This window comes from Oncorhynchus mykiss, chromosome 6 (assembly GCF_013265735.2).
Source record: "Oncorhynchus mykiss isolate Arlee chromosome 6, USDA_OmykA_1.1, whole genome shotgun sequence".
NCBI classification, from domain to species: domain Eukaryota; kingdom Metazoa; phylum Chordata; class Actinopteri; order Salmoniformes; family Salmonidae; genus Oncorhynchus; species Oncorhynchus mykiss.
This window is the reverse complement of record NC_048570.1, coordinates 1,075,402-1,097,835: the sequence shown is the minus strand read 5'-3', so window position 1 is coordinate 1,097,835 and position 22,434 is coordinate 1,075,402. Positions and strand designations below refer to the sequence as shown.

At 46.6% G+C, this 22,434-nt stretch overlaps 1 protein-coding gene across 5 annotated transcripts in view; it reads right to left on the bottom strand.

Moving 5' to 3' along the window:
• slc4a4a (solute carrier family 4 member 4a) overlaps positions 1–22,434 on the bottom strand; it is a 342,926-nt gene that overhangs the window by 20,754 nt on the left and 299,738 nt on the right. For 2 of the 5 annotated variants that reach the window (XM_036979185.1, XM_036979188.1), the window contains one exon: positions 14,905–14,980. The exons of the other annotated variants lie outside the window; for them this stretch is intronic. In XM_036979185.1, coding sequence (XP_036835080.1) covers positions 14,905–14,980 — 76 coding nt within the window. The remainder of the gene's footprint in view (positions 1–14,904; positions 14,981–22,434) is intronic. 5 annotated transcript variants of the gene reach the window in all.

Sequence of the window (22,434 nt, the reverse complement as noted above, 5' to 3'; positions counted from 1 at the left end):
TAACAGAAGGAGACACAGCCCAGCGAACAGAGACACAGCCCAGCTAACAGAGGAACACACAGCCCAGCTAACAGGTGGAGACACCGCCCAACTTACAGATGTCCACACAGCCCAGCTAACAGAGGGAGACACAGCCCAGCTAACAGAGCGAGACACAGCCCAGCTAACAGAGGAACACACAGCCCAGCTAACAGAGGAACACACAGCCCAGCTAACAGAGGACCACACAGCCCAGCTAACAGAGGACCACACAGCCCAGCTAACAGAGGAACACACAGCCCAGCTAACAGAGGAACACACAGCCCAGCTAACAGAGGGGACACCGCCCAACTTACAGAGGTCCACAAAGCCCAGCTAACAGAGGGACACACAGTCCAGCTAACAGAGACACAGCCCAGCTAACAGAGGATCACACCACCCAGCTAACAGAGGGAGACACAGCCCAGCTAACAGAGGGAGACACAGCCCAGCTAACAGAGGACCACACAGCCCAGCTAACAGAGGATCACACCACCCAGCTAACAGAGGGAGACACAGCCCAGCTAACAGGGGGAGACACAGCCCAGCTAACAGAGGACCACACAGCCCAGCTAACAGAGGATCACACCACCCAGCTAACAGAGGGAAACACAGCCCAGCTAAGAGAGGGAGACACAGCCCAGCTAACAGAGGAACACACAGCCCAGCTAACAGCGGAACACAAAGCCCAGCTAACAGAGGAACACACAGCCCAGCTAACAGAGGACCACAAAGTCCAGCTAACAGCGGAACACACAGCCCAGCTAACAGAGGAACACACAGCCCAGCTAACAGAGGACCACACAGCCCAGCTAACAGAGGGAGACACCAACCAGCTTAAAGAGGTCCACACAGCCCAGCCAACAGAGGGAGACACAGCCCAGCTAACAGAGGGAGAAACACCCCAGCTAACAGAGGACCACACAGCCCAGCTAACAGAGGGAGACACCGCCCAGCCAACAGAGGGAGACACAGCCCAGCTAACAGAGGGAGACACAGCCCAGCTAACAAAGGGAGACACAGCCCAGCTTACAGTGGTCCACACAGCCCAGCTAACAGAAGGAGACACAGCCCAGCGAACAGAGACACAGCCCAGCTAACAGAGGAACACACAGCCCAGCTAACAGGTGGAGACACCGCCCAACTTACAGATGTCCACACAGCCCAGCTAACAGAGGGAGACACAGCCCAGCTAACAGAGCGAGACACAGCCCAGCTAACAGAGGAACACACAGCCCAGCTAACAGAGGAACACACAGCCCAGCTAACAGAGGACCACACAGCCCAGCTAACAGAGGACCACACAGCCCAGCTAACAGAGGAACACACAGCCCAGCTAACAGAGGAACACACAGCCCAGCTAACAGAGGGGACACCGCCCAACTTACAGAGGTCCACAAAGCCCAGCTAACAGAGGGAGACACAGTCCAGCTAACAGAGACACAGCCCAGCTAACAGAGGATCACACCACCCAGCTAACAGAGGGAGACTCAGCCCAGCTAACAGAGGGAGACACAGCCCAGCTAACAGAGGACCACACAGCCCAGCTAACAGAGGATCACACCACCCAGCTAACAGAGGGAGACACAGCCCAGCTAACAGGGGGAGACACAGCCCAGCTAACAGAGGACCACACAGCCCAGCTAACAGAGGATCACACCACCCAGCTAACAGAGGGAAACACAGCCCAGCTAAGAGAGGAAGACACAGCCCAGCAAACAGGGGGAGACACAGCCCAGCTAACAGAGGAACACACAGCCAAGCTAACAGTGGAACACACAGCCCAGCTAACAGAGGAACACACAGCCCAGCTAACAGTGGGAGACACCGCCCAGCTTACAGAGGACCACACAGCCCAGCCAACAGAGGGAGACACAGTCCAGCTAACAGAGGGAGACACAGCCCAGCTTACAGTGGTCCACACAGCCCAGCTAACAGAGGGAGACACAGCCCAGCTAACAGAGGGACACACAGCCCAGCTAACAGAGGGAGACACCGCCCAGCTTACAGAGGTCCACAAAGCCCAGCTAACAGAGGGAGACACAGCCCAGCTAAAAGAGACACAGCCCAGCTAACAGAGGACCACACAGCCCACATAACAGAGGACCACACAGCCCAGCTAACAGAGGGAGACACAGCCCAGCTAACAGAGGGAGACACAGCCCAGCTAACAGAGGGAGACACAGCCCAGCTAACAGAGGGAGACACCGCCCAGCTTACAGAGATCCACAAAGCCCAGCTAACAAAGGGAGACACAGCCCAGCTAACAGAGACACAGCCCAGCTAACAGAGGACCACACAGCCCACATAACAGAGGACCACACAGCCCAGATAACAGAGGGAGACACAGCCCAGCTAACAGAGGACCACACAGCCCAGCTAACAGTGGAAAACACAGCCCAGCTAACAGAGGAACACACAGCCCAGCTAACAGAGGACCACACCGCCCAGCTAACAGAGGGAGACACAGCCCAGCTAACAGAGGGAGACACAGCCCAGCTAACAGAGGGAGACACAGCCCAGCTAACAGAGGGAGACACACCCCACTTAACAGAGGAAAACACAGCCCAGCTAATAGAGGAACACACAGCCCAGCTAACAGGGGGAGACACAGCCCAGCTAACAGAGGGAGACACAGCCCAGCTAACAGTGGGAGACACACCCCACTTAAGAGGGAAACACAGCCCAGCTAAGAGAGGAAGACACAGCCCAGCTTACAGAGGGAGACACCGCCCATTTTACAGAGGTCCACAAAGCCCAGCTAACAGAGGGAGACACAGTCCAGCTAACAGAGGATCACACCACCCAGCTAACAGAGGACCACACAGCCCAGCTAACAGAGGATCACACCACCCAGCTAACAGAGGGAAACACAGCCCAGCTAAGAGAGGAAGACACAGCCCAGCAAACAGGGGGAGACACAGCCCAGCTAACAGAGGAACACACAGCCGAGCTAACAGTGGAACACACAGCCCAGCTAACAGAGGAACACACAGCCCAGCTAACAGTGGGAGACACCGCCCAGCTTACAGAGGACCACACAGCCCAGCCAACAGAGGGAGACACAGTCCAGCTAACAGAGGGAGACACAGCCCAGCTTACAGTGGTCCAAACAGCCCAGCTAACAGAGGGAGACACAGCCCAGCTAACAGAGGGACACACAGCCCAGCTAACAGAGGGAGACACCGCCCAGCTTACAGAGGTCCACAAAGCCCAGCTAACAGAGGGAGACACAGCCCAGCTAACAGAGACACAGCCCAGCTAACAGAGGACCACACAGCCCACATAACAGAGGACCACACAGCCCAGCTAACAGAGGGAGACACAGCCCAGCTAACAGAGGGAGACACAGCCCAGCTAACAGAGGGAGACACAGCCCAGCTAACAGAGGGAGACACCGCCCAGCTTACAGAGATCCACAAAGCCCAGCTAACAAAGGGAGACACAGCCCAGCTAACAGAGACACAGCCCAGCTAACAGAGGACCACACAGCCCACATAACAGAGGACCACACAGCCCAGCTAACAGAGGGAGACACAGCCCAGCTAACAGAGGACCACACAGCCCAGCTAACAGTGGAACACACAGCCCAGCTAACAGAGGAACACACAGCCCAGCTAACAGAGGACCACACCGCCCAGCTAACAGAGGGAGACACAGCCCAGCTAACAGAGGGAGACACAGCCCAGCTAACAGAGGGAGACACAGCCCAGCTAACAGAGGGAGACACACCCCACTTAACAGAGGAAAACACAGCCCAGCTAATAGAGGAACACACAGCCCAGCTAACAGAGGGAGACACACCCCACTTAAGAGGGAAACACAGCCCAGCTAAGAGAGGAAGACACAGCCCAGCTTACAGAGGGAGACACCGCCCATTTTACAGAGGTCCACAAAGCCCAGCTAACAGAGGGAGACACAGTCCAGCTAACAGAGGATCACACCACCCAGCTAACAGAGGGAAACACAGCCCAGCTAACAGAGGACCACACAGCCCAGCTAACAGAGGATCACACCGCCCAGCTAACAGAGGGAGACACAGCCCAGCTAACAGAGGGAGACACAGCCCAGCTAACAGAGGGAGACACAGCATAGCTAACAGTGGGAGACACACCCCACTTAAAAGCGGGAAACACAGCCCAGCTAAGAGAGGAAGACACAGCCCAGCAAACAAGGGGAGACACAGCCCAGCTAACAGAGGAACACACAGCCCAGCTAACAGAGGGGGACACAGCCCAGCTAACAGAGGGAGACACACCCCAGCTAACAGAGGAACACACAGCCGAGCTAACAGTGGAACACACAGCCCAGCTAACAGAGGAACACACAGCCCAGCTAACAGAGGAACACACAGCCCAGCTAACAGAGGGAGACACCGCCCAGCTTACAGAGGACCATACAGCCCAGCCAACAGAGGGAGACACAGCCCAGCTAACAGAGGGAGACACAGCCCAGCTTACAGTGGTCCACACAGCCCAGCTAACAGGGGAGACACAGCCCAGCTAACAGAGACACAGCCCAGCTAAAAGAGGACCACACAGCCCACATAACAGAGGACCACACAGCCCAGCTAACAGAGGACCACACAGTCCAGCTAACAGAGGACCATACATCCCAGCCAACAGAGGGAGACACAACCCAGCTAACAGAGGGAGACACAGCCCAGCTAACAGAGGGAGACACCGCCCAGCTTACAGAGGTCCACAAAGCGCAGCTAACAGGGGAGACACAGCCCAGCTAACAGAGACACAGCCCAGCTAAAAGAGGACCACACAGCCCACATAACAGAGGACCACACAGCCCAGCTAACAGAGTGAGACACAGCCCAGCTAACAGAGGGAGACACAGCCCAGCTAACAGAGGGAGACACAGCCCAGCTAACAGAGGGAGACACAGCCCAGCTAACAGAGGGAGACATAGCCCAGCTAACAGAGGGAGACACAGCCCAGCTAACAGGGGGAGACACAGCCCAGCTAACAGAGGAACACACAGCCCAGCTAACAGAAGGGGACACACCACCGCTAACAGAGGAACACACAGCCCAGCTAACAGTGGAACACACAGCCCAGCTAACAGAGGGAGACACCGCCCAGCTTACAGAGGACCACACAGCCCAGCCAACAGAGGGAGACACAGTCCAGCTAACAGAGGGAGACACAGCCCAGCTTACAGTGGTCCACACAGCCCAGCTAACAGAGGGAGACACAGCCCAGCTAACAGAGGGAGACACCGCCCAGCTAACAGAGGGAGACACCGCCCAGCTAACAGAGGGAGACACAGCCCAGCTAACAGAGGGAGACACAGCCCAGCTAACAGAGGGAGACACCGCCCAGCTTACAGAGGGAGACACAGCCCAGCTAACAGAGGGAGACACAGCCCAGCTAACAGAGACACAGCCCAGCTAACAGAGGACCACACAGCCCACATAACAGAGGACCACACAGCCCAGCTAACAGAGCGAGACACAGCCCAGCTAACAGAGGACCACACAGCCCAGCTAACAGAGGGAGACACAGCCCAGCTAACAGAGGGAGACACAGCCCAGCTAACAGAGGACCACACAGCCCACATAACAGAGGACCACACAGCCCAGCTAACAGAGGGAGACACAGCCCAGCTAACAGAGGACCACACAGCCCAGCTAACAGTGGAACACACAGCCCAGCTAACAGAGGAACACACAGCCCAGCTAACAGAGGGAGACACCGCCCAGCTTACAGAGGACCACACAGCCCAGCCAACAGAGGGAGACACCGCCCAGCTTACAGTGGTCCACACAGCCCAGCTAACAGAGGGAGACACAGCCCAGGTAACAGAGGGAGACACAGCCCAGGTAACAGAGGGAGACACAGCCCAGCTAACAGAGGAACACACAGCCCAGCTTACAGAGGACCACACAGCCCAGCCAACAGAGGGAGACACAGTCCAGCTAACAGAGGGAGACACAGCCCAGCTTACAGTGGTCCACACAGCCCAGCTAACAGAGGGAGACACAGCCCAGCTAACAGAGGGAGACACAGCCCAGCTAACAGAGGGAGACACCGCCCAGCTTACAGAGGTCCACAAAGCCCAGCTAACAGAGGGAGACACAGCCCAGCTAACAGAGACACAGCCCAGCTAACAGAGGACCACACAGCCCACATAACAGAGGACCACACAGCCCAGCTAACAAAGGGAGACACAGCCCTTCTAACAGAGGACCACACAGCCCAGCTAACAGAGGGAGACACAGCCCAGCTAACAGAGGGAGACACAGCCCAGCTAACAGAGGGAGACACAGCCCAGCTAACAGAGGGAGACACCGCCCAGCTTACAGAGGTCCACAAAGCCCAGCTAACAAAGGGAGACACAGCCCAGCTAACAGAGACACAGCCCAGCTAACAGAGGACCACACAGCCCACATAACAGAGGACCACACAGCCCAGCTAACAGAGGGAGACACAGCCCAGCTAACAGAGGACCACACAGCCCAGCTAACAGTGGAACACACAGCCCAGCTAACAGAGGAACACACAGCCCAGCTAACAGAGGACCACACAGCCCAGCCAACAGAGGGAGACACAGCCCAGCTAACAGAGGGAGACACAGCCCAGCTTACAGTGGTCCACACAGCCCAGCTAACAGAGGGAGACACAGCCCAGCTAACAGAGGGAGACACAGCCCAGCTAACAGAGGGAGACACCGCCCAGCTTACAGAGGTCCACAAAGCCCAGCTAACAGAGGGAGACACAGCCCAGCTAACAGAGACACAGCCCAGCTAACAGAGGACCACACAGCCCAGCTAACAGAGGACCACACCGCCCAGCTAACAGAGGGAGACACAGCCCAGCTAAAAGAGGGAGACACAGCCCAGCTAACAGAGTGAGACACAGCCCAGCTAACAGACGGAGACACACCCCACTTAACAGAGGGAAACACAGCCCAGCTAACAGAGGGAGAAACACCCCGGCTAACAGAGGAACACACAGCCCAGCTAACAGAGGGAGACACAGCCCAGCTTACAGTGGTCCACACAGCCCAGCTAACAGATGGAGACACAGCCCAGCTAACAGAGGGAGACACAGCCCAGCTAACAGAGGGAGACACAGCCCAGCTAACAGAAGGAGACACAGCCCAGCTAACAGAGACACAGCAAAGCTAACAGAGGAACACACAGCCCAGCTAACAGAGGACCACACCGCCCAGCTAACAGAAGGAGACACAGCCCAGCTAACAGAGGGAGACACAGCAAAGCTAACAGAGGGAGACACAGCCCAGCCAACAGTGGGAGACACACCCCACTTAACAGAGGGAAACACAGCCCAGCTAACAGTGGGAGACACAGCCCAGCTAACAGTAGGAGACACAGCCCAGCTAACAGTAGGAGACACAGCCCAGCTAACAGGGGGAGACACAGCCCAGCTAACAGAGGGAGACACAGCCAGGTAAGAGAGGAAGACACAGCCCAGCTAACAGAGGGAGACACAGCCCAGCTAACAGAGGAACACACAGCCCAGCTAACAGAGGAAGACACAGCCCAGCTAACAGAGGGAGACACAGCCCAGCTAACAGAGGAACACACAGCCCAGCTAACAGAGGAACACACAGCCCAGCTAACAGAGGACCACACAGTAACAATATGCTTATGTTTCTAGCTCCAACAGTAATACCTAACAATATGCTTGTGTTTCTAGCTCCAACAGTAGTGACACCTACCAATATGCTTGTGTTTCTAGCTCCAACAGTACAGTAATATCTAACAATATGCTTGTGTTTCTAGCGCCAACAGTAGAGTAATACCTAACAATATGCTGTGTTTCTAGCTCCAACAGTAATACCTAAAAATATGCTTGTGTTTCTAGCTCCAACAGTACAGTAATACCTAACAATATGCTTGTATTTCTAGCTCCAACAGTACAGTAATACCTAGCAATATGCTTGTGTTTCTAGCTCCAACAGTAATACCTAGCAATATGCTTCTGTGTTTCTAGCTCCAACAGTAGAGTAATACCTAACAATATGCTTGTGTTTCTAGCTCCAACAGTACAGTAATACCTAACAATATGCTTGTGTTTCTAGCTCCAACAGTAGAGTAACACCTACCAATATGCTTGTGTTTCTAGCTCCAACAGTACAGTAATACCTAACAATATGCTTGTGTTTCTAGCTCCAACAGTACAGTAATACCTAGCAATATGCTTGTGTTTCTAGCTCCAACAGTAATACCTAGCAATATGCTTCTGTGTTTCTAGCTCCAACAGTAATACCTAACAATATGCTTGTGTTTCTAGCTCCAACAGTACAGTAATACCTAGCAATATGCTTGTGTTTCTAGCTCCAACAGTAGAGTAATACCTAACAATGTGCTTGTGTTTCTAGCTCCAACAGTAGATAAATACCTAACAATATGCTTGTGTTTCTAGCTCCAACAGTAATACCTAGCAATATGCTTGTGTTTCTAGCTCCAACAGTAGAGTAATACCTAATAATATGCTTGTGTTTCTAGCTCCAACAGTAATACCTAACAATATGCTTGTGTTTCTAGCTCCAACAGTAATACCTAACAATGTGCTTGTGTTTCTAGCTCCAACAGTAGATAAATACCTAACAATATGCTTGTGTTTCTAGCTCCAACAGTAATACCTAACAATATGCTTGTGTTTCTAGCTCCAACAGTAGAGTAATACCTAATAATATGCTTGTGTTTCTAGCTCCAACAGTAATACCTAACAATATGCTTGTGTTTCTAGCTCCAACAGTAATACCTAACAATGTGCTTGTGTTTCTAGCTCCAACAGTAGATAAATACCTAACAATATGCTTGTGTTTCTAGCTCCAACAGTAATACCTAACAATGTGCTCGTGTTTCTAGCTCCAACAGTAATACCTAACAATATGCTTGTGTTTCTAGCTCCAACAGTAATACCTAACAATATGCTTGTGTTTCTAGCTCCAACAGTAGAGTAATACCTAATAATATGCTTGTGTTTCTAGCTCCAACAGTAATACCTAACAATATGCTTGTGTTTCTAGCTCCAACAGTACAGTAATACCTAATAATATGCTTGTGTTTCTAGCTCCAACAGTACAGTAATATCTAACAATATGCTTGTGTTTCTAGCTCCAACAGTAATACCTAACAATATGCTTGTGTTTCTAGCTCCAACAGTAGAGTAATACCTAATAATATGCTTGTGTTTCTAGCTCCAACAGTAATACCTAACAATATGCTTGTGTTTCTAGCTCCAACAGTACAGTAATACCTAGCAATATGCTTGTGTTTCTAGCTCCAACAGTAGAGTAATACCTACCAATATGCTTGTGTTTCTAGCTCTAACAGTAGAGAAATACCTAACAATATGCTTGTGTTTCGGTTGTGCTTCGGTTGCGTTTTCCTCAGTTTTCCTTTACTGAAGTCCCCAGCTAAAATAAATGCGACCTCAGGATATGCGGTTTCCATTTTACACGAAGTCTAGTGCAGTTCCTTGAGATCCGTTACGGTGTCGACTTGAGCGGGAATATATACGGCCGTGATGACCAAAGATAATTCTCTGCTGTCTCCATTTTGATGGTGAGGTATTCCAGATTTGTAGAACAAAAGGACTTGAGGTCCTGTACGTAACACCAATCACACCCTAAGTAGTTAATCATGAAACACACACCTCCACCTTTCTTTTTCCCGGAGAGTTCTTTCTTCCTGTCCACGGGATGGACAGAGAACTCCTGGAACAGTATATCTGGAGAGAGCCATGACCCTCAGCTCGTGTACTTTATTGTCCAGGGACTGAACATTAGCGGGTAATATATTTGTATTTTTTTTATTTATTATGGGTCCCCATTAGTTCCTGCCAGGGCAGCAGCTACTCTTCCAGGGGTTCAACAAAATTAAGGCAGTTACAAATAAATAAAAACATTACATTTCACAACAGATTTCACAACACATTAAGTGTGTGCCCTTAGGCCACTACTCTAGTACCACACATCTACAGTGGTTCCTCCTTTAAAAGTTGTGTCATACTGTGGTACACCTTGCATGCAACTGCAGAATTCTGTGGCATGTCATATAATTGTCAGCCATTTTTTTCTGTTACTGCAAGTTATTGCTAGTTGGACCACCAGAGGGCATCTTTGAGAAGCATTTGACAGTATTCTGTATTGGCATTACCAGAGAATTTAAAACCTTTTTTTGCAATAACATAGTATATGGGATTGATTTTAAGAAATTTGGCTTAAATAATTTGATTAATATTATGGTGTTTCTATTCAGAGAAAAATGAAAAACGAAACCCTCAGGGTTTCCATTAGGATTGAATGGAAAATATGGCGCTGTACAACGTGACGGTCGGGAGTAGGCTACAGGATTGGACGATTCTGAATTGTTTGCCTTCATTAGACAACTTTGTTCCAATATTTCTGTAAATCAGTGATATTTATTCCCATAGTAATTCATTATGGATCCATAACTAAATCAACATCTGCATATTGAAAGAGTATTTTTTATTTTATTAACGAAATGTGTTTATTTGTTTAGGCTAATGGGCAGTCTACAATACATACTATAGTAAACATGAGAAAGTGTCTAATTCCTTACATAAGGGAAAGCAGGCCATGTTTGTACTACAGAATATGGGGCACGTGGGAGACAGGTGTTATTTTATAGTTGTGAAGTCTTCACTATTATTCTACAATGTAGAAAATAGTAAAAATAAAGAAAATATCTATTGCGTTCCTCACAGTGTGCAGCTTGAGCCCCACCCTCTTCAAGATACTGTATAAATCAATGAATTGGCAAGGGCACTAGAACAGTCTGGAGCACCTGGCCTCACCTGACTAGAATCCAAAGCAAAATGTCTACTGTTTGCTGATGATCTGGTGCTTCTGTCCCCAATCAAGAAGGGAAGGCAAGAAGGGCCTTCTATGCCATCAAAAGGAACATATCATTCGACATACCAACTGGGATCTGGCTAAAAATACTTGAATCAGTTATAGAACCCATTGCCCTTTATAGTTGTGAGGTCTGGGATCTGCTCACCAACCAAGAATTCACAAAATGGGACAAACACCAAATGAAAGTATTCTGCAAAAATATCCTGGGTGTAAAACGTAAAACACGAAATAATGCATGAGGAGCAGAATTAGGGCGATACCCACTAATTATCGAAATCCAGAAAAGAGCCGTTAAATTCTACAACCACCTAAAAGGAAGCGATTCCCAAACCTTCCAACAAAGCCATCACCTACAGAGAGATTAACCTGGAGAAGAGTCCCCTAAGCAAACTGGTCCTGGGCTCTGTTCACAAACAGACGCCACAGAGCCCCAGGACAGCAACACAATTAGACCCAACCAAGTCATGAGAAAACAAAAAGATAAATACAACAAAGACAAAGACAAAAACAAAGGAACTAAGGTCAGAACGTGACAGTACCCCCCACCCCCCCCCCCAAAGGTGCGGACTCCGGCCGCAAAACCTGAACCTATAGGGGAGGGTCTGGGTAGGCGTCTGTCCGCGGTGACGGCTCTGGCGCGGGACGTGGACCCCACTTCACCATAGTTTTCTTGCGCCTCTTAGCCCGCCTCCGTGGCCTCTTTAGAGCGGCTACCCTCGCCACCGACCTTGGACTGGGGACCCATGCCACGGGTCCCGAATGGATTGGAGATTCCGGCAGCGCCGGACAGGCGGGAGACTCCAGGCGGGAGATTCTGGCATCGCCTGGCTGACTGATGGCTCTGGCATCGCCTGGCTGACTGATGGCTCTGGCAGCTCCTGGCTGACTGACGGCTCTGGCAGCTCCTGGCTTGCTGACGGCTCTAGCAGCTCCTGGCTTGCTGACGGCTCTGGCAGCTCCTGGCTGACTGACAGCTCTGGCAGCCCCTGGCTGACTGACGGCTCTGGCAGCTCCTGGCTGACTGACGGCTCAGGACAGACTGGCGGCTCTGGCAGCTCAGGACAGACTGGCGGCTCTGGCAGCTCAGGACAGACAGGGGGCTCTGGCAGTTCAGGACAGACTGGCGGCTCTGGCAGCTCAGGACAGATGGGAGACTCTGGCAGCTCAGGACAGACGGGAGACTCTGGCAGCTCAGGACAGGCGAGAGACTCTGGCAGCTCAGGACAGACGGGAGACTCTGGCAGCTCAGGACAGACGAGAGACTCTGGCAGCTCAGGACAGATGGGAGACTCTGGCAGCTCAGGACAGACGAGAGACTCTGGCAGCTCAGGACAGACGAGAGACTCTGGCAGCTCAGCACAGATGGGAGACTCTGGCAGTGCTGGAGAGGAGGAAGGCTCTGACAGCACTTGACAGGTGGGAGCACCTGTAGGGAGAAGACGGAGAGACAGCCTGGTGCGGGGGGCTGCCACTGGAGGGAGGGCTGGTACGTGGAAGTGGCACCGGATAGACCGGACCGTGAAGGCGCACTGGAGCTCTTGAGCACCGAGCCTGCCAAACCTTAACCTGGTCGAATGCTCCCCGTAGCCAGGCCAGTGAGGCGAGGTGGAATAGCCCGCACTGGGCTGTGCTGGCAAACCGGGGACACCATGCGTAAGGCTGGTGCCATGTACGCCAGCCCGAGGAGACACACTGGAGACCAGATGCACAGAGCCGGCTTCATGGCACCTGGCTCAATGCCCACTCTAGCCCGGACGATACGGGGAGCTGGGATGTAGCGCACCGGGCTATGCACACGCATCGGGGACACCGTGCACTCCACAGCATAACACGGTGCCTGCCCGGTCCCTCTCTCTCTCTCCGGTAAGCACGGGAAGTTGGCGCAGGTCTCCTACCTGACTTCGCCACACTCCCCGTGTGCCCCTCCCAATAACTTTTTGGGGCTGCCTCTCAGGCTTCCAGCCTCGCCGCCGTGCTGCCTCCTCATACCACCGCCTCTCGGCTTTCGCTGCCTCCAGCTCAACCTTGGGGCGGCGATATTCTCCAGCCTGTGCCCATGGTACCATCCAGAATCTCCTCCCAAGTCCAGGAGTTCTGCAATCGCTGCTGCTGCCCGTTATCATGCTGCTTGGTCCTTTTGTGGTGGGTGTTTCTGTAACGGATCTCGTAGCGTGGTAAGTGTCCATAATGTTTAATAAAAACATAAACTGAACACTACGAAATACAAATCAATAAACGTGAAATAAACGAACCAGTCCCGTGTGGCGACAAACACTGACACGGAAGAAAAACACCCACAACCCAAAACTGAAACCCAGGCTACCTATGTATGATTCTCAATCAGGGACAACAATTGACAGCTGCCTCTGATTGAGAACCATACTAGGCCCAACTCAAAAATGAACATAGAAAAACAAACATAGACTGCCCACCCCAACTCACGCCCTGACCATACTAAAACAAAGACAAAAACAAAGGAACTAAGGTCAGAACGTGACAACAGTGTGAAATCCCAGCAGCACTAGCCACTTTAACTATGCCACTTTGTTTACATACTCATCTCATATGTATATACTGTACTCAATACCATCTACTGTATCTTGCCTATGCCGCTCTGTACCATCACTCATTCATATATCTTTATGTACATATTCTTTATCCCCTTACACTTGTGTCTATAAGGTAGTAGTTTTGGAATTGTTAGCTAGATTACTCGTTGGTTATTACTGCATTGTCGGAACTAGAAGCACAAGCATTTCGCTACACTCGCATTAACATCTGTTAACCATGTGTATGTGACAAATAAAATTTGATTTGATTTGATTTGTGATTTGCCTCAAGAAAAGGGCAACCAGTGAAGAACAAACACCTCTGTAATTACAACTCATATTTATGTTTATAGATTTTCCCTTTTGTACTTTAACCATTTGTACATCGTTATTCTTTCGATCTTTTGTATGTAATGAACATTTTTTTATTGTTTACCTTCATGTTTGTATATTATCTATTTCACTTGCTTTGGCAATGTAAACATAAGTTTCCCATGCCAATAAAACCCATTAAATATAAATTGAATTGAATTGAGAGAGAGAGGGAGAGAGTAGACCCAACCAAATCATTAGAAAACAAGAAAGATAATTACTTGACACATTGGAAGGAATTAACAAAAAAACTGAGCAAACTAGAATGCTATTTGGCCCTAAACAGAGAGTACACAGTGGCAGAATACCTGATCACTGTGACTGACCCAAACTTAAGGAAAGCTTTGACTATGTACAGACTCAGTGAGCATAGCCTTGCCATTGAGAAAGGCCACTGTAGTCAGACCTGGCTCTCAAGAGAAGACACAAAATGAGGTGGAAACTGAGCTGCACTTCCTAACCTCCTGTCCAATGTACGACCATATTAGAGACACATATTTCCCTCAGATTACACAGATCCATAAAGAATTCAAAAAACAAACCCAATTTTGATAAACTCCCATATCTACTGGATGAAATACCACAGTGTTCCATTACAGCAGCAAGATTTGTGACCTGTTGCCACAAGAAAAGGGCAACCAGTGAAGAACAAACACCATTGTAAATACAACCCATATTTATGCTTATTTATTTTCCCTCTTGTACTTTAACCATTTGCACACCGTTACAACACTGTATATTTACGTAATATGACGTGTAATGTCTTTATTGTTTTGAAACTTCTGTATGTGTAAAGTTTACTGTTAATTTTTATTGTTTGTTTCACTTTTGTATATTATTTACCTGAATTGAGAGAGAGTGAGAAAGAGAGAGGGGGAGGGGGACAACAGAGAGAGAGAGAGAGAGAGAGAGAGAGAGAGAGACTTTAGAGTCATGCAGAGAGAATCAATAAGTGACAGACGGACACCTCCCCCACTAAAACCTCTGAAGGCAGAGAGAGAGAGAGAGACTGCAGAGCAGAGTAGGAGTGAAAGATGAGGAAGAGGTTCTTCCATCCGTCAGACAGGACAGCTCTACTCACTGGCGGATGCTTTATTACCTAAGAAAGGTTCCTGCTCCATCATGTCCATGGGGATCTTAATGCTGGGGACATTCTCAGTGTAGGGGAAGTCAGACTGTAGGGGACATAGCAACAAATAGTGACTGTAGGGGACAGAGCAACATAGTCTAACTGTACATAGCAACATAAACTCTGACTGTACATAGCAACAGATGATCTGACTGTATGTGCCATTGTAACAGATAATCAGACTGTAGGGGACATAGCAACAGAAACTCTGACTGTTGGGAAAAAATAACATATCATCTGACTGTAGAGACCTAGCAATAGAGTCTGACTGTAGGGGACATAGCAACACTCTGAACGTTGGGGACATAGTAATAAATACTCTGACTGTAGGGGACAGAGCAACAGAGTGTGATTGTACCTAGCAACATGTACTCTGACGGTAGTTGACATAGCAACAGAGTCTGACTGTACCTAGCAACTCTGACTGTAGGGGACATAGCAACAGACACTCTGACTGTAGGGGACATAGGTACTCTGACTGTGGGGGACATAGCAACAGATATTCTGACTGTAGGGGACATAGCAACAGATTATCTGACTGTAGGGGACATAGCAACAGATACTCTGACTGTCGGGGACATTTTAATAAATACTCTGACTGTAGGGGACATAGCAACAGAAACTTGGACTGTAGGGGACATAGCAACAGAAACTCGGACTGTAGGGGACATAGAAACAGATACTCTGACTGTCAGGGAGATTTTAATAAATACTCGGACTGTAGGGGACATAGCAACAGAAACTCGGACTGTAGGGGACATAGCAACAGATACTCTGACTGTAGGGGACATAGCAACATTCTCATTTTAGAGGTAGTCTCGCTCTAGAGTAAATAGCATTCAAGAGAGGAAATGTAAAGACCTGCATGTCCATTTCCTGCTCGGGTGTATTGTGAACACTCAGCAGACATGTAAGGCAATTCTGTGTTTCCCATTTCAATCTCACTGAATTCAAAGTGACAGTTCTGCTTGGCTGCTGCATTTCTCTGGTCCTGTGATGATACAGTCTAACTGTGCATCTCTGGTCCTGTGATGATACAGTCTAACTGTGTTTCTCTGGTCCTGTGATGACACAGTCTAACAGTGTTTCTCTGGTCCTGTGATGATACAGTCTAACTGTGTTTCTCTGGTCCTGTGATGACACAGTCTAACGGTGTTTCTCTGGTCCTGTGATGACACAGTCTAACGGTGTTTCTCTGGTCCTGTGATGATACAGTCTAACGGTGTTTCTCTGGTCCTGTGATGATACAGTCTAACTGTGTTTCTCTGGTCCTGTGATGATACAGTCTAACTGTGTTTCTCTGGTCCTGTGATGACACAGTCTAACGGTGTTTCTCTGGTCCTGTGATGATACAGTCTAACTGTGCATCTCTGGTCCTGTGATGATACAGTCTAACTGTGTTTCTCTGGTCCTGTGATGACACAGTCTAACGGTGTTTCTCTGGTCCTGTGATGATACAGTCTAACTGTGTTTCTCTGGTCCTGTGATGACACAGTCTAACTGTGTTTCTCTGGTCCTGTGATGACACAGTCTAACGGTGTTTCTCTGGTCCTGTGATGATACAGTCTAACTGTGTTTCTCTGGTCCTGTGATGACACAGTCTAACAGTGTTTCTCTGGTCCTGTGATGATACAGTCTAACTGTGTATCTCTGGTCCTGTGATGATACAGTCTAAATGTGTTTCTCTGGTGCTGTGATGACACAGCCTAACTGTGTTTCTCTGGTCCTGTGATGATATAGTCTAACTGTGTTTCTCTGGTCCTGTGATGATACAGTCTAACTGTGGTTCTCTGGTCCTGTGATGATACAGTCTAACTGTGTTTCTCTGGTCCTGTGATGACACAGTCTAATGGTGTTTCTCTGGTCCTGTGATGATACAGTCTAACTGTGTTTCCCTGACCCTGTGATGATACAGCCTAACTGTGGTTCTCTGGTCCTGTGATGATACAGTCTAACTGTGTTTCTCTGGTCCTGTGATGATACAGTCTAACTGTGCTTCTCTGGTCGTGTGATGACACAGTCTAACGGTGTTTCTCTGGTGCTGTGATGATAGGGTCTGTGTTTCTCTGGTCCTTTGATGCTTCAGTCTGACTGTGGTTCACTGGTGCTGTGATTCTACAGTCTAACTCAGCTGAACACCAGAACACAGTAAAACATAAAAGAAAAGGATTAGACCCATGAGAAAGCTGACCATCTAGAACGGTGGTAGAACCTAACACTGATCTAGAATGTTGGTAGAATCTACTGTTGATCTATACTGAACAAAAATATAAACACAACATGCAACAATATCAAATGTTTTACTGAGTTAATTTAAGGAAATCGGTCAATTGAGATGAATTCATTAGGTCCTAATCTATGTATTTCACGACTGATTGTTGGTCACAGATACCTTTTAAAAAAGGTAGGGGCGTGGATCAGAAAACCAGTCAGTATCTGGTTTGACCACCATTTGCCTCATGCAGCACGACACATCTCCTTCACATAGAGTTGATCAGTTTGGTGATTGTGGCCTGTGGAATGTTGTCCCACTCCTCTTCAATGGCTGTGCGAAGTTTCTGGATATTGGTGGCAACTGGAACACGCTGTCATACACGTCAATACAGAGCATCCCAAACATGCTTGATGGGTGACATGTCTGGTGAGTATGCAGGCCATGGAAATACTGGGACATGTTCAGCGTCCAGGAATTGTGTACAGATCCATGCGACATGGGGCTGTGCAATATCATGCTGAAACATGAAGTTATGGTGGGATCTCGTCACAGTATCTCTGTGCATTCAAATAGCCATTGATGAAATGCAATTGTGTTTGTTGTGCGTAGCTTATGCCTGCCCATACTATAGCCCCACTGCCACCATGGGGCACTCTGTTCACAACGTTGACATCAGCAAACCACTCGCCTACACAACGCCATTCGCCTACACAACGCCATTGTGAGGCCATTTGGACATACTGCCAAATTTTCTAAAACAATGTTGGAGGCGGCTTATGGTAGAGAAATTAACATACAGTTCTTCAACAGGTCTGGTGGACATTCCTACAGTCAGCATGCCAATTGCATGCTCGCTCAAAACTTGTGGCATTGCGTTTTGTGACAAAACTTCACATTTTAGAGTGGCCTTTTATTGTCCCCAGCACAAGATGCACCTGTGTAATGATCATGCTGTTTAATCAGATTCTTTATTATGCCACACTTGTCAGGTGGATGGATTATCTTGGCAAAGGAGAAATGCTCACTAAAGGGGATGTAACATTTCTGTAATGTTTTATTTCAGCCCATGAAACATAGGACCAACACTTTACATGTTGCGCTTATATTTTTGTTCAGTGTGGAACATTGTTAGAACTTAAAGGGATAGTTCATTTGTGACATGAATCCCATTCAAGTCATGGGACATATATATACAAATAATGTGCTCATCATGTTCGAATCATCTATAAGCGACTTTGTTGACCTGCACAATCATGTCAGATGATTTGGACATGTGCGAAAAATGCTAATATCGGTCCCATGACATGAATGGGATTTGTGCCAATGCTAAAACGTTAGCATGTGGAAACAAAACTAAATCATAGATTTCAGTCATACACTGCTTATAGGGCAAGGATGTAATTTTGTAATTTAGGTGAACAATCCCTTTCATGCTGATCTGGAACACTGGTAGAATCAAATGCTGATCTAGAATGTTAGTAGACTCTAATGCTGATCTAGAATGTTAGTAGAATCCAATGTAGATCTAGAATGGTAGTATAGTTAAATGTTGACCAATATTTATGATATAACATAGCTTTACTACTGTTCCTTAATTATTTGTAAAAAAAACATGTAAATAGTTATTTCTCTTAAAACTACATTTTTGGTTAAGGGATTGTAAGTAAGCATTTCACTGTAAGGTGAAGACATGTTGTATTCAGCGCATGTGACAAATACAATTTGATTTAATTTTCATTTGAACCCTGACTAAAACAACGATACAATCTAAAGCTGATCTAGAACAATGATAGAGCCTAACCCTGAACAACAACAATAATAGAACCTAACCCTAATCTAGAACAATGATATAACCTAACCCAGATATAGAACAATGATATAACATAACCCTGATTTATAACAATGATAGTATCTAAAGTTGATCTAGAACAATAATAGATCCTAACCCTGACCTAGAACAATGACCAAACCCTGATTTAAAACAATTAAGGCATCTAAAGCTGATTTAGAACAATGTTGTATTCTAACCCCGATCTACGACAATAATATAACCTAACTCTGATCTAGAACAATGATAGAACCGGACGCTGATTTCGAACAATGATAGCATCTAAAGCTGATGTAGAACAATGACAGAAACAAACCCTAATCTAGAACAATGATAGAACCTAATCCTGATTTTGAACAATGGTAGAATCTAAAGATGATCTACAACAATGATAGAATCTAAACCTGATCTCCAACAATGATAGAACCTAACCCTGATCTACAACAATGATATAACCTAAACCTGATCTCCAACAATGATAGAACCTAACCCTGATCTACAACAATGATATAACCTAAACCTGATCTCCAACAATGATAGAACCTAATCCTGATTTGGAACCATGATAGAATCTAAAGCTGATCATCAACAACGATGGAATCTAACCCCGATTTAGAATAATGATAGAAACTAACCCTGATTAAGAACAATGACAGAATCTGACACTTCTTTGGGACTGGGGGCAGTATTGAGTAGCTTGGATAAAAAGTTGCCCAGAGTAAACTGCCTGCTACGCAGCCATAAAAGCTAGATTATGCATATTATTAGTAGATTTGGATAGAAAACACTCTGAAGTTTCTAAAACAGTTTGAATGATATCTGTGAGTATAACATAACTCATATGGCAGGCAAGAACCTGAAAGAAAAATCCAACCAGGAAGTGGGAAATCTGAGGTTTGTAGTTTTTCAACTCATTGCCTATCGAATATACAGTGTCTATGGGGTCATATTGCACTTCCTAAGGCTTCCACTAGATGTCAATAGTCTTTAGAACCTTGTTTGAGGCTTCTACTGTGAAGGAGGGGGGAATGAGAGCTGATTGAGCCAGAGGTCTGGCAGAGTGCCATGAGCTGATCACGCCCGCACACGTGAGAGCAACCTGCGTTCCATTGCATTTCTACAGACAAAGGAATTCTCTGGATGAAACATTATTGAAGATTTATGTTAAAAACATCCTAAAGACTGATTCTACATATCATTTGACATGTTGCTACGGACTGTAACGGAACTTTTTGACTTTTCGTCTGGACCTAGTGTAGCACCTCATGAATTTGGATTACTGGGCTAAATGCGCTAACAACAAGGAGGTATTTGGACATAATCGAACAAAACAAACATTTATTGTGGAACTGGGATTCCTGGGAGTGCATTCTGATGAAGATCATCAAAGGTAAGTGAATATTTATAATTCTATTCCTGACTTCTGTTGACTCCACAACATGGCGGATATCTGGCTTGTTTTTGTGTCTGAGCGCTGTACTCAGATTATTGCATGGTGTGCTTTTTCCATCAAGCTTTTTTTTAAATCTGACAAAGCGGTTGCATTAAGGAGAAGTGAATCTGAAATTCCATGCATAACACTTCTTTATCTTTTATCAATGTTTATTATGAGTATTTCTGTAAATTGATGTGGGTCTCTGCAAAATCACCGGATGTTTTGGAACTACTGAAAATAACGTGACAATGTAAACTGAGATTTTTGGATGTAAATGTGAACTTTATCGAACAAAACAAACATGTATTGTGTAACATGAAGTCCTATGAGTGTCATCTGATGAAGATCATCAAAAGTTAGTGATTAATTGATCTCTATTTCTGAATTTTTGTGACTCCTCTCTTTGGCTGGAAAAATGGCTGTGTTTTTCTGTGACTAGGCCGTGACCAAACATAATTGTTTGGTGTGCTTTCGCAGTAAAGCCTTTTTTAAATTGGACACTGTGGCTGGATATACAACAGGTTTATCTTTAAAAGGGTGTAAAATCCTTGCATATTTGAGGAATTTAAATTATGGGCTTTCTCTTGTTTTGAATTTGGCGCCATGCAATTTCACTGGCTGTTGGAGAGGTGGGACGCTATCATCCCACATATCCAAGAGAAGATAAGAACAATGATATAACCTAACCATGATATAGAACAATGATATAACCTAACCATGATATAGAACAATGATATAACCTAACCATGATATAGAACAATGATATAACCTAACCCTGATTTAGAACAGTGATACAACATAACACTGATCAATAATAATGTTAGAATCTAAAGCTGGTCTACAACAATGACAGAACCTAACCCTAAAATAGAACAATGACTGAGCCTGAACCTGAGTTAGAACAATGATAGAATCTAAAGCTGATCTCCAATAATGATAGAACCTAACCCTGACTAAAATGATGATGAAACTTAACCCTGATCTACAAAAATGATATCATCCAAAGCTGATCTCCAACTATGATAGAATCTAACCCTGATTTTGAACAACGATAGAATCTAACCCTGATTTAGAATAATGATAGAAATTAACCCTGATTAAGAACAATGACAGAATCTGACCCTGATTTAGAACAATGATATAACCCAACCCTGATTTAGAACAGTGATACAACATAACACTGATCAAAAACAATGATAGAATCTAAAGCTGATCTCCAACAATGACATTCTAAAGCTGACCTCCAACAATGATAGAACCAAACCCTGATGTCCAACAATGGTAGAACCTAATCCTGATCTAGAACAATGTTAGAATCTAAAGCTGATCTACAACAATGATGGAATCTAACCCTAATTTTGAACGATATAACTTAACCCTGATTAGAACAACTATAGAACCTAACCTTGATTTAGAACAATGATCGAAACTAACCCTGATTAAGAAAAATGATAGAACATAACCCTTATTGAGAACAATGACAGAACCTAACCCTGATTTAGAACAATGATATAACCTAACGCTGATTTAGAACAATGATACAATTTAACACTGATATAGAACAATGATAGAATCTAAACCTAGTCTATAACAATGATATAACCTAACCCTGATCTCCAGCAATGGTAGAATCTAACCGTGATCTGGAACAACGATAGAACCTAATCCAGAGTTAGAACAATGATATCATCTAAAGCTGATCTCCAACAATGAAATCATCTAAAGCTGATCTCCAATAATTAAATCATCTAAAGCTGATCTCCAACAATGAAATCATCTAAAGCTGATGTCCAACAATGATAGAACAAAAAAACCTGACATCCAACAATGATAGAACCTAATCATGATTTAGAACAATGATACAAAATAACACTGATCTAGAACAAAGATAGCATCTAAAGCTGATCTACAACATTGATATAACCTTTCCCTGATCTCCAACAATGATAGAATCTAACCATAATCTTGAATAATGATAGAACCTAATCCTGATTAAGAACAATAATAGAATCTGAAGCTAAT